The 13,668-nt window shown below is 38.6% G+C and overlaps 1 protein-coding gene across 7 annotated transcripts in view; it reads right to left on the reverse strand.

Moving 5' to 3' along the window:
- The window catches only part of EFCAB3 (EF-hand calcium binding domain 3), a 306,183-nt gene that overhangs the window by 36,136 nt on the left and 256,379 nt on the right, over positions 1-13,668 (reverse strand). For all 7 annotated transcript variants that reach the window (XM_073883095.1, XM_073883094.1, XM_073883093.1 and 4 more), the window contains 2 exons: positions 9,011-9,064; positions 1,750-1,803 (listed from right to left, as the gene is read on the reverse strand). In XM_073883095.1, the coding sequence (XP_073739196.1) occupies positions 1,750-1,803; positions 9,011-9,064 (108 nt within the window). The remainder of the gene's footprint in view (positions 1-1,749; positions 1,804-9,010; positions 9,065-13,668) is intronic.

A 13,668-nucleotide genomic window follows, 5' to 3' on the forward strand; every position in this document is an offset into this window, starting at 1 on the left:
TATTGGAGAATGAAGTACAGATTAAGGTTTTGGGAGGGGGCAAGAGGGCAGAAGACAAGTTTTTTTTCTTAATTTTTTTATTGTTATATTAATCACCATACATTACATCATTAGTTTTTGATGTAGTGTTCCATGATTCATTGTTTGTGCATAACACCCAGTGCTCCACGCAGAATGTGCCCTCTTTAATACCCATCACCAGGTTAACCCATCCCCCTACCCTCCTCCCTCTAGAACCCTCAGTTTGTTTTTCAGAGTCCATCGTCTCTCATGGTTCGTCTCCCCCTCCGACTTACTCCCCTTCATTCTTCCCCTCCTGCTATCTTCTTTTTTTTCTTTTTTCTTAACATATGTTGTATTATTTGTTTCAGAAGTACAGATCTGTGATTCAACAGTCTTGCACAATTCACAGCGCTCACCATAGCACATACCCTCCCCAATGTCTATCACCCAGCCACCCCATCCCTCCCACCCCCCCACCACTCCAGCAACCCTCAGTTTGTTTCCTGAGATTAAGAATTCCTCATATCAGTGAAGTCATATGATACATGTCTTTCTCTGATTGACTTATTTCACTCAGCATAACACCCTCCAGTTCCATCCACATCGTTGCAAATGGCAAGATCTCATTCCTTTTGATGGCTGCATAACGTTCCATTGTGTATATATACCACATCTTCTTTATCCATTCATCTGTCGATGGACATCTTGGCTCTTTCCACAGTTTGGCTATTGTGGACATTGCTGCTATAAACACTGGGGTGCATGTACCCCTTCGGATCCCTACACTTGCATCTTTGGGGTAAACACCCAGTAGTGCAATTGCTGGATCATATGGTAGCTAGAAGATAAGTTTTAACTTGCCTCTCCTGACAAGTTTCACGGCATCATTTTCTTTTTTTTTAATTTTATCTTATTAAGTTATGTTAATCACCATACATTATATCATTAGTTTTTGATGTAGCATTCCATGATTCATTGTTTGCGTATAACACCCAGTGCTCCACGCAGAACATGCCCTCTTTAAAACCCATCACCAGGCTAACCCATCCCCCAACCCCCCTCCCCTCTAGAACCCTCAGTTTGTTTCTCAGAGTCCACAGTCTCTCATGGTTCATCTCCACCTCCCATTTCCCCCCCTCCATTTTTCCCTTCCTACTATCTTTTTTTTTTTTTTTAACATATAATGTATTATTTGTTTCAGGGGTACAGGTCTGGGATTCATCAGTCTTACACAATTCACAGCACTCACCATAATCACAGCATCATTTTAAACTTCCCATTCATTCTTTTTAAGTAAGTACAGACGGTGGCATTTTGCACTGGGAAAGTTATTTTAGAAATAAATATGCTAAGAGGCCTGCAAAAAGAAAGTACTGAGGTTATGTGTTAAATTTCACAGGCATCCAAAAAGGAATTTCAGGTCATCAGACATACCTATCAATAGGTAAAATTTTAGTATTAATAAGAAAATGGAAAAGTAGTTTGAAAGTGGGACTTTGAAGCTAAATGCACAAAAACTGTGTTTGTATAAGGAAAAAATTAGGGGTGAAAAAAATTATAGATTATCACTGGGTGATAGAATTAAGAGTTATTAAAATTTTCCTTTTGCATTCTTTCATTTTTTGAATATAGAAATTTTCTATAATGAATATGTATTACTTTTATAACCAAGAAAACACATGTAAAAATAAAGTTATAGCACCAGATTATCCATTTTTATAAAGTGAATCATAAATTTCCACTCACATTTAAACTTCTTTAGGTCCTCCATTATTGAATCCACTCTAACCTTCCCATTTCCTGTAAAACATTTGAATCAGACACAGAGGAAATCACAGAAAAACTCATAAAAACTGAGTAATATTCCATTGTATATATATATATACTATATCTTCTTTATCCATTCATCTGTCAATGGACATCTGGGCTCTTTCCATATTTTGGCTATTGTGGACATTGCTGCTATAAACACTAGGGTGCAGGTGGTGCCCCTTTGGATCGCTATGTTTGTATCCTTTGGGTAAATACCTAGTAGTGTAATTGCTGTGTTGTACAGTAGTTCTATTTTTAATTTTTCCAGGAACCTCCATACTGTTTTCCAGAGTGGCTGTACCAGCTTGCTTTCCCATCAGCAGTGTAAGAGAGTTCCCTTCTCTGCATCCAACATGGATGGAACTAGATAGAGGGTATTATGCTAATCAAAATAAGTCAGTCAAAGACAATTATCATGTGTGGAATTTAAGAAACAACACAGAGGATCATAGGGGAAGGGAGGGAAAAATGAAATAAGATGAAATCAGAGAGGAAGACAAACCATAAGAGATTCTTAACTCTAGGAAACAAACTGAGGGTTGCTGGAGGGGAGGCAAGCGGGGGGGATGGGGTAACTGGGTGATGGGCATTAAGGAGGACATGTGATATAATGAGCACTGGGTGTTATATGAGCTGATGAATCACTGAACTCTCCCTCTGAAACTAGTAATATACTATATGTTAATTAATTGAATTTAAATAAAAAACTCATAAAAACTGAAAAAAGTTGTGAAATTATTAAAATGCCATGGCAGGCTGGAACTTCTCCTATGAGAGAGAAGAATTAGAGAAGCTGGTTTGCTTGGGAATTGGATTCATTTTTCCCCTCAGGTGAGTATGATGGAAGAAAGGATAAATCTTTAGCGAGACAAATCTCTCTACTTCTTCAATACAGTTCCTCTTTTCTGTGTTTCAAGGTATGACAATCCAAAGGTTACATGTGGAGAAGAGATATTACAAGAAGAACCAGGGCTCAAATCTGGCAGCACCTTTTCCAAACTCAGATGACATTAAAACAAACAAAAGATATGAAGAGACTATGTTGGCCAATTGCTTAGAGTTGGAATAGGTAGAGAAGGAGCTGCTCTGTGTTTTCTTCTAACAAGGATTTCTTGAGAACCAACACATTTGAGAGGGTGTATTTATCACTCTTGAGATTACAGAGTATGTTTCTCTGGCTGGAATGATCTTTCCATACTTGTTCAGCTTAGGACCTTTTCCAGAAAACCCCGGTCTTGGCTAGATGCTCCCTTAGAACCTTCTGCATATACATAGCACCTTTTTTAGGTGATGAAAATGTTCTAGAATGACTGTGGTGATAGTTGCCAATATCTGTGAGTACTAAAAACCATCCAATTATATATTTTAATGGATAAATTGTTTGGTATGTGAGCTCTATCTCAATAAGGCTTTTAAAAATGTTGATTGAAAAAAAGAAATAGAATGAGTTTTATAGCACAATACCATTTAAGGAAATTAAATACCACACACATTGAATTTTTAAAGGGATACACACATATCTAAAATAAACATGAGGAAGGTGGATTGGAAGAGCATACATTAAATATAATAAAGAATGTACCCAAGATGGGGGGAAGGAAATAGGAACGGAAGTAGGAGGTAAAGGAGAAAATAATAAAATGAAACACAAGGGGTCCTTGCATGGATCAATGATGATGGTGTGCCATAACTGAGGAGTTTGATTAGCTCAACTGTATGCATCTGGTGTTTAAGGAAAAGTCCACTCTTCCCCCACAAAAAAAGCTTAAGGTGCCAGTGGGACAGAAAGGAAGAAGTATTCAGCAGGCAGCTGTAAACACAGTGGTGACAAAGAATAATCCAGAGAACAAAGGTTTTCAAGCATTTTGGTCTCAGGACTTCTTTACATTCTTAACAATTTTTGAGGACCTTTAAGAGGTTTATGTGAGTTACAGCTATTATGTGGGTTTAATTACCATATTAGATATTAAAACTGAGAAATTTTAAAAATATTTTAAGATAGCAATAATAAATACAGTACCTATTAACATACTTTTTAGTGAAAAATATATATCAACTGAAAAATGAAAAAATTAAGGCATTAAAATTTAGTGGGAAAGGTAATGTTACTGATTGAACATTTGTGTCCCCCCAGATTCATATATTAAAATTCTATCTCCAATATGGTGGTATGAGGAGGCAGGGTTTTGGGGAGGTGATTAGGATAGGATGAGATCCTGAAGGCAGACCCTCATGAATGGGATTAGTGCCCCTGTGGGTCAGGAGAGAGCCTGCTGCTCTGTGCTCTCCGCCATGTGAGGATACCATGAGAAGGTGACAATCTGTAGCCCAGAAGAGGGTTCTCACCAGAACTCAACCTTGCTGGCACCCTGATCTCAGGACTTCTGGCCCCAGAACTGTGAGAAATAAATTTCTGTTGTTTATAAGCCACACAGTGTATGGTATTCTTGTTATAGCAGCCTAAGCTAAAATAGCATTGTTTTACATTTTTGCAAATCTCTTTAATGTCTGGCCTAATAGAAGACAGCTGGGATTCTCAGTCTGTTTCTGCATTTAGTTTGCTGTGATATGTTTTCTCGGTTGAAGAAAATCTGGCCTTATAAAGTTATGTAGTCAGAAAAGAAATATTTTATTATTTTATTTATTATTTTTTTTTTTGAGAGAGAGTATATGAGGTGGGTGGAGGGGCAGAGGGAGAGAGAGAGAATCTCAAGCAGACTCCACACCTAGTGGATCCTGAGATCATGACCTGAGCTGAAATCAAGAGTCTGATGCTTAACTGACTGAGTTGCCCAGTCACCCAGAAAAGAAATATTTTAATAGATTTTTCAGATATATCATGTGTGGCTATGTCAAGTAGCTTATTAGAAAAGCTATTGTACACTTGTGAGTGAATGAGAATGATAAAGGTAAATACTGTTTTAGTGTTATTTTAAAAATAGTTTCTTTTTTTTTAAGATTTTATTTATTTATTTGACAGAGAGACACAGTGAGAGAGGGAACACAGCAGCGGGAGTGGGAGAGGGAGAAGCAGGCTCTCCGTGGGGCAGGGAGCCCGATGCGGGACTTGACCCCAGGACCCTGGGACCATGACCTGAGCCGAAGGCAGACGCTTAATGACTGAGCCACCCAGGCGCCCAAAAATAGTTTCAATCTCATGGACCTTCCAAAAGAGTGGGGTGCCCCTAGATGCTGATTTGAGAACTGCTACCATAGAGAGTTGATAATGAAGTGACAATCAAGGAGTGATATAATCAAGGGAGGGAAGGAATTAAAACTGAGAAGACTGAGAAATAAACCCTCGTTTGTTCCCATGTTTGGAAGCTAGAACAAGTGAGGCCGGCAAAGTAAATTATTCGTGATTTCAGATTCTGAGGGTTATTTCAGTAGAGTTGCAGGCTATGTGACTGGGGAAGCCAATTGCAAGGATTCAAAGAGAATGTGAAGCGAGGAAGCAGAAACGGCTCCGACAGACAATAAAAAAGCAGACTGAGAAAGGAATGAGGGATGAATGATCATAATTATGAGGTAGAAGAACCAGCTGAAGATTACTTTTTAAAAGGAGTGGGGGACTATGTGCCTCTTCATAGGCAGAGTAGAGAGAAAGAGATGAAACTGAAAGTGTTGGGAAGGAATTATGAAAGAAATGACTTTTTATAAAAATATTGAATCATATATTGTACACCTGAAATATAATATAATGTTATATGTCAATTATATCTCAATTTAAAAAATAATTTTTGACAAAGTGGGAGATGATCAGGTCAAGAGCAATGGATTGGAGGTGTTGAAAGGAGACTTTTCTCCATTGGAGAGAGGAGAGGAAGAAAGTCTAGGTGAATAAGAAGAAACAGTAAACTGGAGAGAACAGAAAGTGATGTTTGCAATGAATAGGTTCAAATTTATTGCTTTAAAACTGGGATTTGAGAAACATATTGGTTCAGGGCTTTACCTTCTACTTCCAGTTAGGCTTAGCAGAGAAAACCAAGTCTGTACTCTCTGCTTCATTCTTATATTCCTTGTACCTAGTATAGCACCTGCACATATTCAGTGATCAATAAATATTTGTTGGTTGAATAAATCAATATACAATCTGAAACATTCAAGGTCAGAGACACACAACTACATCACTGAAGCATTATGGTAAGAAATGCTACTCCCCAAATGCTCCCAGATCACTTTTTTTTTTTTTTTAATCAGAACAACAAAGAAAATAGTAGAAATAAAAAAATACTAAAGTAACTATAGAACAGAAGAGTCAGCAGATATGTAGCCAGATTCAATAAACAATAATAAAAATCTCAACAAGCAAACAAAAGAGCAAGCATAAATGAAATAAGTCAACCCTTAATGCCCTTGCTTCCTCTTACGTATTTCTCCCTCATTTTTATTTTTTAATTTTAATTACCCTAATATTTTTCCTTCTTATTTTTGGGCTGGAATCCTGCTCTCAGGCACAAATTAACATATTGCTTATACTTGTGACTTAAGAAATGAAAGGCCAGGGGGCACCCGGGTGGCTCGCTCATTAAGCGTCTGCCTTCAGCGCAGGTCATGATCCCAGGGTCCTGGGTTCAGGCCCCACATTGGGCTCCCTGCTCTGCAGGAAGCCTGCTTCTCCCTCTCCCACTCCCCCTGCTTGTGTTCCCTCTCTCACTGTGTCTCTCTCTGTCAAATAAATAAATAAAATCTTAAAAAAAAAAAAAGAAATGAAAGGCCGGGCACAATCTTAATGTATCATTTCTTCATCTTTTAGGACCTTTATAGGCAAAGTGTGGTCCATAGCCCAGTAGCATTGGCATCATTGGGAACGTGTTAGAAATGTGGAATTTTTCAGGCTCCAACCCAGACCCAAATAACAATTTCTATTTTAATAAATGCCCAGGTGATTCATGTGCATGTTCAAGTTTGAGAAGCATTGTTGTAGGTGATAAAAAGACAAGGATCGGGCGCCTGGGTGGCTCAGTCAGTTAAGCATCTGACTTTGGCTCAGGTCATGACCCTGGAGTCCAAGATCGAGCCCTGCCTCGGGCTCCCTGCTCAGTGGGGAGTCTGCTTCTCCCTCTGACCCTCCCCCCTCTCATGCTTTCTCTCTCTCAAATAAATAAATAAAATCTTAAAAAAAAAGACAAGGATCATTTCTGAGGATCTTATATACAGGATAACAAAGACACACTTCTGGGAAGACAAGAGAATTTTTAAAACCTCACCATTAATAGTCAAATGAGGGCGCCTGGGTGGCTCAGTTGGTTAAGCGACTGCCTTCGGCTCAGGTCATGATCCTGGAGTCCCGGGATTGAGTCCCACATCGGGCTCCCTGCTCAGTGGGGAGCCTGCTTCTCCCTCTGACCCTCTCCCCTCTCATGCTCTCTCTCTATCTCATTCTCTCTCTCAAATAAATAAATAAAATCTTTAAAAAAAATAGTCAAATGAGACATCAGCTCCTTCATGTCTTCTTCTGTGAGCTCGATCCCCTCATTTGCTAGAAATTTGTCTAAGTCCTGGATATCAATCACCTCTCCTTAGAAAAATTAAGAAATAAATTGTAGAAATATTATAGAACTATCTACAAAGGATGAAAAATGCTATCTGTACTTATATATATAATTGCCCACGTATGCCCAGGATTCACAGAAAGGTCAGAAAACAGTCTTGTGTTGGGGTGCCTGGTGGCACAGTTGGTTAAGCATTCAACTCTTGGTTTTGGCTCAGGTCCTGATCTCAGGGTCCTGAGATAGAGCCCTGTGTCAGGCAGGCTCCGTGCTCAGTGCAGGGTCTGCACCCGGAGCCTGCTTGAGATTCTCTCTTCTCTCCCTGCCCCTCCTGCTTGAGCTCTCTCTCTAAAATGAATGAATAAGTCAAGCAGAGAAAGTCAATTATCATATGGTTTCACTTATTTGTGGAACATAAGGAACAGCATGGAGGACATTAGGAGAAGGAAGGGAAAAATGAGGGGGGGAATCGGAGGGGGAGATGAACCATGAGAGACTATAGACTCCGAGAAACAAACTGAGGGATTTAGAGGGGAGGGGGGTGAGGGGATGGGTTAGCCCAGTGATGGGTATTAAGGAGGGCACGTACTGCATGGAGCACTGGGTGTTACATGAAAACAATGAATCGTGGATCACCACATCAAAAACTAATGAGGTATTGTATGGTGACTAACATAACATAATAAAATAAAATTTTAAAAAATAAATAAATAAAATGAATGAATAAGTCTTTAAAAAAAAAGAAAAAAGTTCTATGTCTTTAATTCTGGTGGCTACAAAAAAGAAAATACACCATGGGTTAGGAATTGACTGGTGACTTATTGCAAAATCCATAGCAAATTAAGCTGCATACAGGGATTTGGTTTTATTTTTACTCTTCCTCCTACTCTACTTGAAAATTCAGTGTTTTTCTATAGACTAGCTTTTAAAATTTTATTTTTATTTAAAAATATTTGCTTGGACTTTGCTTCTCTGATCATGATGGATTCCAAGATTTTTATTCATCTCAACACAGAAGTAATTTTTTCTCATTCATCATAAAAACAATGCAACAACATTAAAGATTAATAAAGGGGAAAAATATAATTCTACTATCCTACCACAAAAACTGTTGTAGTTTTTTATATTCCATTTCTGGCCTTTGACAATAAGGCTATACTTTCATTGTGTGGAAATCTAATATACACACAATTCTGTATTTTGCTTTTCCGACCCAATATTACATCATTAACATATTTCCAAATTGCCACAAAATCTTTACAGTTAACATTTCAACACATGATATCCCACTAGCCTGGCAGGCCATGGTGTATGTAGTAATTCCCATACTGTTAGATGTTTAGGCTGTTTCAAATTTCTCTGAAAGGCTTTAGGCAGAGATTTTTTTTCTTTTATTCAGCTTAATTATTTCCAGAGGATAAATTCCTGGGAGTAGAGTTCATGGAGGAAATGGAATAGTTCTTTGGCTCTTGATACCTAGTACTATGTTGAAAAACTCTTTTGGGGAAAATTTCAGAGAATGTCATGGGCATTGATATATAAACACACATTAATTATTGTTTACCCAAGTTCAGAAGCATCCATAAAAACGGAACACATATGAAAGAATTTAAACATATATGAAGGGGAAATATTTTTCTCCACCAATTGCAAAATATTCAGATGTTATGTATAATATCATTTCATCATAGCTTGCAACTTACCCTTGATGCAACTGACAGTATCCATCAAATCATTCAGACCAACTGTTCTATCATCTGTAAGGCAAGGGAAATAAACTTCAGAATCAGATAAGCTGATGTTACTGAGACCCTGAAACTATGAAGACCAGAAGAATTCAGCAATTTTTCCCCAAATTTTCCTTAGAATTTTACAGACTTATCCTCAGAGATAATAGTGCTATCTTAGAAATGAAGAAAGTTTTCGATCTATAATGAATCATTCTTGTATCTCCCTTTTCCCTTTGCTTTAGAGACCACCAGAGTAACATTAAATTAAGAAGTGATTCATTACAGGTAAGTATAGGGAGAGAGGACAAATGAACCTGACCCTGAGTATTTTTTTTTATGTGGTCAGTTAATCAACAAATATTTAGGGGGTAGCTTCTATGTGCCAGGCGCTTTGCTAGGCTTTGGGGATACAAAAGTAAACCAGCTTGCAGAGTTCTTGCTGTCAAGGAGTGTACATCTAGCAGAGGGAAACAGACAACATGTAAACAAAACAAAAAGGATCATTTGAGGTACTGTTAAGATGTTATCAAAATAAAATAGGGTTATATAATAAAGAGTAATGGTAGGTTGCTTTAGACAGGGAAATCAGGGAAGGCCTCTCTGAGGAGGGTCTATTTGGGTTAGGCCTGAATGATGAGAAGAAGATAGTCGTGTAAAGAATTAGGGGAGGAACATTCCAACTAGAAAAACAGTACGTGTGGCAGCCTTAAGATGGGGATGAATTTGAGCCATTTACCTGGGCTGTCTAAGCTTCCTCACACAGTATCAATTGCTGCTTTTTGTTATGATTGAGGGGCAGAGAAAAGGCTGGTGTGACATGGGCCAAATCATGAAGGGCACCGTTGGCTCCTGATAATAAAGTTGGGATTTTGGTCTGGTTGCTGCGGAATGTCACTGGAGGCCATGAAGAAGGGGAGTAATTTAACCTGATCTCAGCTTTCAAAAGATCACTCTGGCTGATGTGTGCAGGATGGGGAAGCCGAAGGAATGGGGACTAGATAGGAGATGGTTTCAGTGGCCCAGGAAAGAGATGCTGGTGGGCTATGGCTGCAGCAGTAGAGGTAGTGATAAATGGATTTAGGACATATTTTTCAGGTAGAGCCTAGATTTAAATGTGGGATATAAGGGAAAGGAGAAATCAAGGAAGAAAACTATTCATCTTCTCTCACCCCCCACTTTCCCACTCAGCAGGGTAGATGGGATGCCATTACTGAGATGGGGAGGGCTTAAGGTTTTTTAAGGGAATTAATTACTATTCCATTAAATTCGTGATGCTTTTGGACATCCAAGTGGAGATATCAAATAGGTAGTTTGAGATACCATTCCTGACTTAGGGACGTTGAGCTGGAGATATAAATTTGCTTTTATCAGCTTAAAGAAGGTGTCTGACCCAATGAGACTGGATGTAATCTCCTAGGAAGAAGATGTAGATAAAAAAGCCAAGAGTCTAGTCCTGGACACTCCATTATTTAGAAATCTTGCAAAGGAAAAAGTCAGAAACTGAAAAGGAAACAGAGAAGAAGCTCTCAGTGAGGAAAGAAGAAAACCAGGTGAGTATGGGGCTTTAAATGTCTGGAGGAAAAAAAAATGTTTCAATAAAGAGGGGTTAATCATTATGTCAAACGCTGCTGAGATATCAAGTAAAATAAGAACAGAGACTTGACCATGAATCTTGGGAAGAGATAGAGGTCACTGATGACTGAAATCTTGTTCAGTTCCATGTCAGGGAATGAGTGCTATAGAGTGAATGGGAGTGAAGAAGTAGAGACAAAAAGTAACCACAAGTTTGGGGTTTCTTTTTTTGAAGTATACTTGACACACAATGTTACATTAGTTTCAGGTGTGCAACATAGTGATTTGACAAGTTTATACATTATGCTGTGTTCACCACAAGTGTGGCTAAGTAATGACAATGTTTTGAGAGGTTCTGCTGGGAAGAGGGACTAAGAGGTGGAGTGGTAGCCGCAGGGGATGAGGGGAAGACGAAAGCATTATCTGCAAGTCAGTGGCATCTATAGAGAGATACAGTAGAGAGGGAGAAAGTGATGGCTCAGGAGAGAAAGGCGGGAAACTGCAGGAGTTCAGTCCTTGAGAAGGCAGGTGGGAATGAGATCCAGGGCACAAGTGGAAGGGCCAGCCCACCATTGGAGCTGAGATTGCCATGTGGCTGGTGAGGAGCTAGAGTTGGAATTCTGTACACTGTTCTGCTACAGCGCCTGCTCAATAGCACCAATTCTTCACATTCAGTTGCTGAATGGAATAATGTCAGAGCAATGTGGACAGTGTGTTCATTCACACACATTTTTTCCTAAGTGAAAGAATTAGAATTAAGAATGTCAGAGGAAAAGAAAAAATTCTGGGTTGGCTATGGCAGGGGACTTTTCAGTTCTATTTTAATAAAATTTTTAAAACTAAGTGCCTGTAATATAGGAAGGGGAACCAGGTTCACTGGCTCAGGGGTTCTACTTCCATCTACATTATTTCAGAGCTGCAAGCTAGCTTTTCAACTCTTTCCTTGTGGGTGTGTGTGTATATTTTTTAATAGTCTTCAGCTACTCTGAGCTATTTACCTGGGCTGTCTAAGCTTCCTCACACAGTATCAAATGCTGCTTTTGTTAGTGTTCTGGTTACAAAGTGGTATACATTTTGAACGGGCTTCTCCAATTTTCCCCATAAGCTCACTTTAGTGGGCAATTTTAATTTTACAGAAAGGGAGGTTTTTCAGGCATTTCTACATTGTACTGTGGCAGAGATGTTTGCATAGTAAATAAACTGGAAGGATAAAGGTCAGAGAGTGGGTAGGTGAAGTAGAGATTTTGGGAGTGATAAAGTATTAGGTGAGGACAAGGTCTAGGTCATCACCATGTGAGGAGCAATTAAGGGTATGGGAGTAAAAGATTATTGAAATTAGAGAGGTCAAGGGACAGGAACCCAGGGTGTTGGATGAGTGACTTATATCAGGCATTAATTAGGATTTAATCAGGATTTCTTAACCTAGGATCTATGGACCCTCTAATGATAGAATTCAGGGAATCCTTGAGCTTGAATGTGGAAAAAATACAGTTGACCCTTGAATGACATGGGTTTGAATTATAGGGGGCCACTTTTATGTGGACTTTTTTGATAAATACAGTACAGTTCTATAAATGTATTTTTCTTCCTTATGATTTTCTTAATAACATCTTATTTTCTCTAGCTTACTTTATTGTAAGACTATAGTAGTGTTCCATGATACATTGTTTTCGTATACAGCCAGTGCTCCATGCAATATGTGCCCTCCATCACCGGGCTAACCCATCCCCCCCAAAAAAACCCCAGTTTGTTTCTCAGAGTCTATAGTCTCTCATGGTTTGTCTCCCCCTTGTACTGTATGGTGACTAACATAACATAATAAAATTAAATTAAATTAAAAAAAAGAACATAGGGCGCCTGGGTGGCTCAGTTGGTTGAGCGACTGCCTTCGGCTCAGGTCATGATCCTGGAGTCCCGGGATCGAGTCCCACATCCGGCTCCCTGCTCAGCAGGGAGTCTGCTTCTCCCTCTGACCCTCTTCCCTCTCGTGCTCTCTATCTCTCATTCTCTCTCTCAAATAAATAAATAAAATCTTAAAAAAAAAATTAAAACTAATGATATAAAAAAAAGAACATAGTATATAATACATATAACATATAAAATATGTGTTGATTAACTTATGCTACTGGTAAGGCATTCAGTCAACAGTAGGCTATTAGTAATTAAGTTTTTGAGGAGTCAAAAGTTATATGCAGGGTGTCTGGGTGGCTCAGTTGGTCAAGCATCTGCCTTCAGCTCAGGTCATGGCCCCAGGGTCCTGGGATCGAGTCCCGCATCGGGCTCCCTGCTCAGCAGGGAGTCTGCTTCTCCCTCTACCCCTCCCCCCTGCTTGTGATCTCTCTCTCTCTCTCTCTCAAATAAATAAGTAAAATCTTAAAAAAAAATTACATGCAGATTTCCAACTGCACAGTGGGCTGGTGCCCCTAACTCCCACATTGTCCAAGGGGCAACTGTGTATCTTTATTTTCACTGACCACTAACTTAAATTTAGCATTTTCTTCAATTATTAGTGGTAGTAGTAGCAAAACCTATGACTTTGTTACTAATACAAATCACTGACATTTTCATATTATATGGTAGTTGTTGCGAATGTGTTGAAAAGTTGTTTAGGCTCATCACTACTTTAAAATTCTAATAATTATTAGATCTACTACTAGAACTTGTTAAATGTGTTAATAAGTGTTAATAATTGATATCTTTAATGTTTTGATAAATTGTATTTTAATATAATTAGTTCCTTTGTAATCTTATGTATTTTGTTTTATGCATTTAAAAAATATACTCAGAAGAGATCCATTCATCATACCGTCAAAGGGGTCTATTGCACAGTAAAGTCAAAAGCCCTAATCTATATGGAAGATATTGAGGTTGCCAAGAATAAGAACAGGAGTAGTGGAGGAGGAGCCAGTGAGCCCAGTGATTTCTTGTAAAACGCTCTAGTTGCATCTTACCTGTTTATTTATATAAAGATCATAATTAGTAAACAAATATTTATTCTATTAGGACATATTTTTATAACTGGCAAAATTAATTTATAGGTCACAGAATTTCCTTTACTT

The sequence above is a fragment of the Callorhinus ursinus genome, unplaced genomic scaffold (assembly GCF_003265705.2).
Source record: "Callorhinus ursinus isolate GAN/ISIS: 27379988/994484 unplaced genomic scaffold, GSC_fseal_2.0 scaffold50, whole genome shotgun sequence".
Lineage (NCBI taxonomy): Eukaryota > Metazoa > Chordata > Mammalia > Carnivora > Otariidae > Callorhinus > Callorhinus ursinus.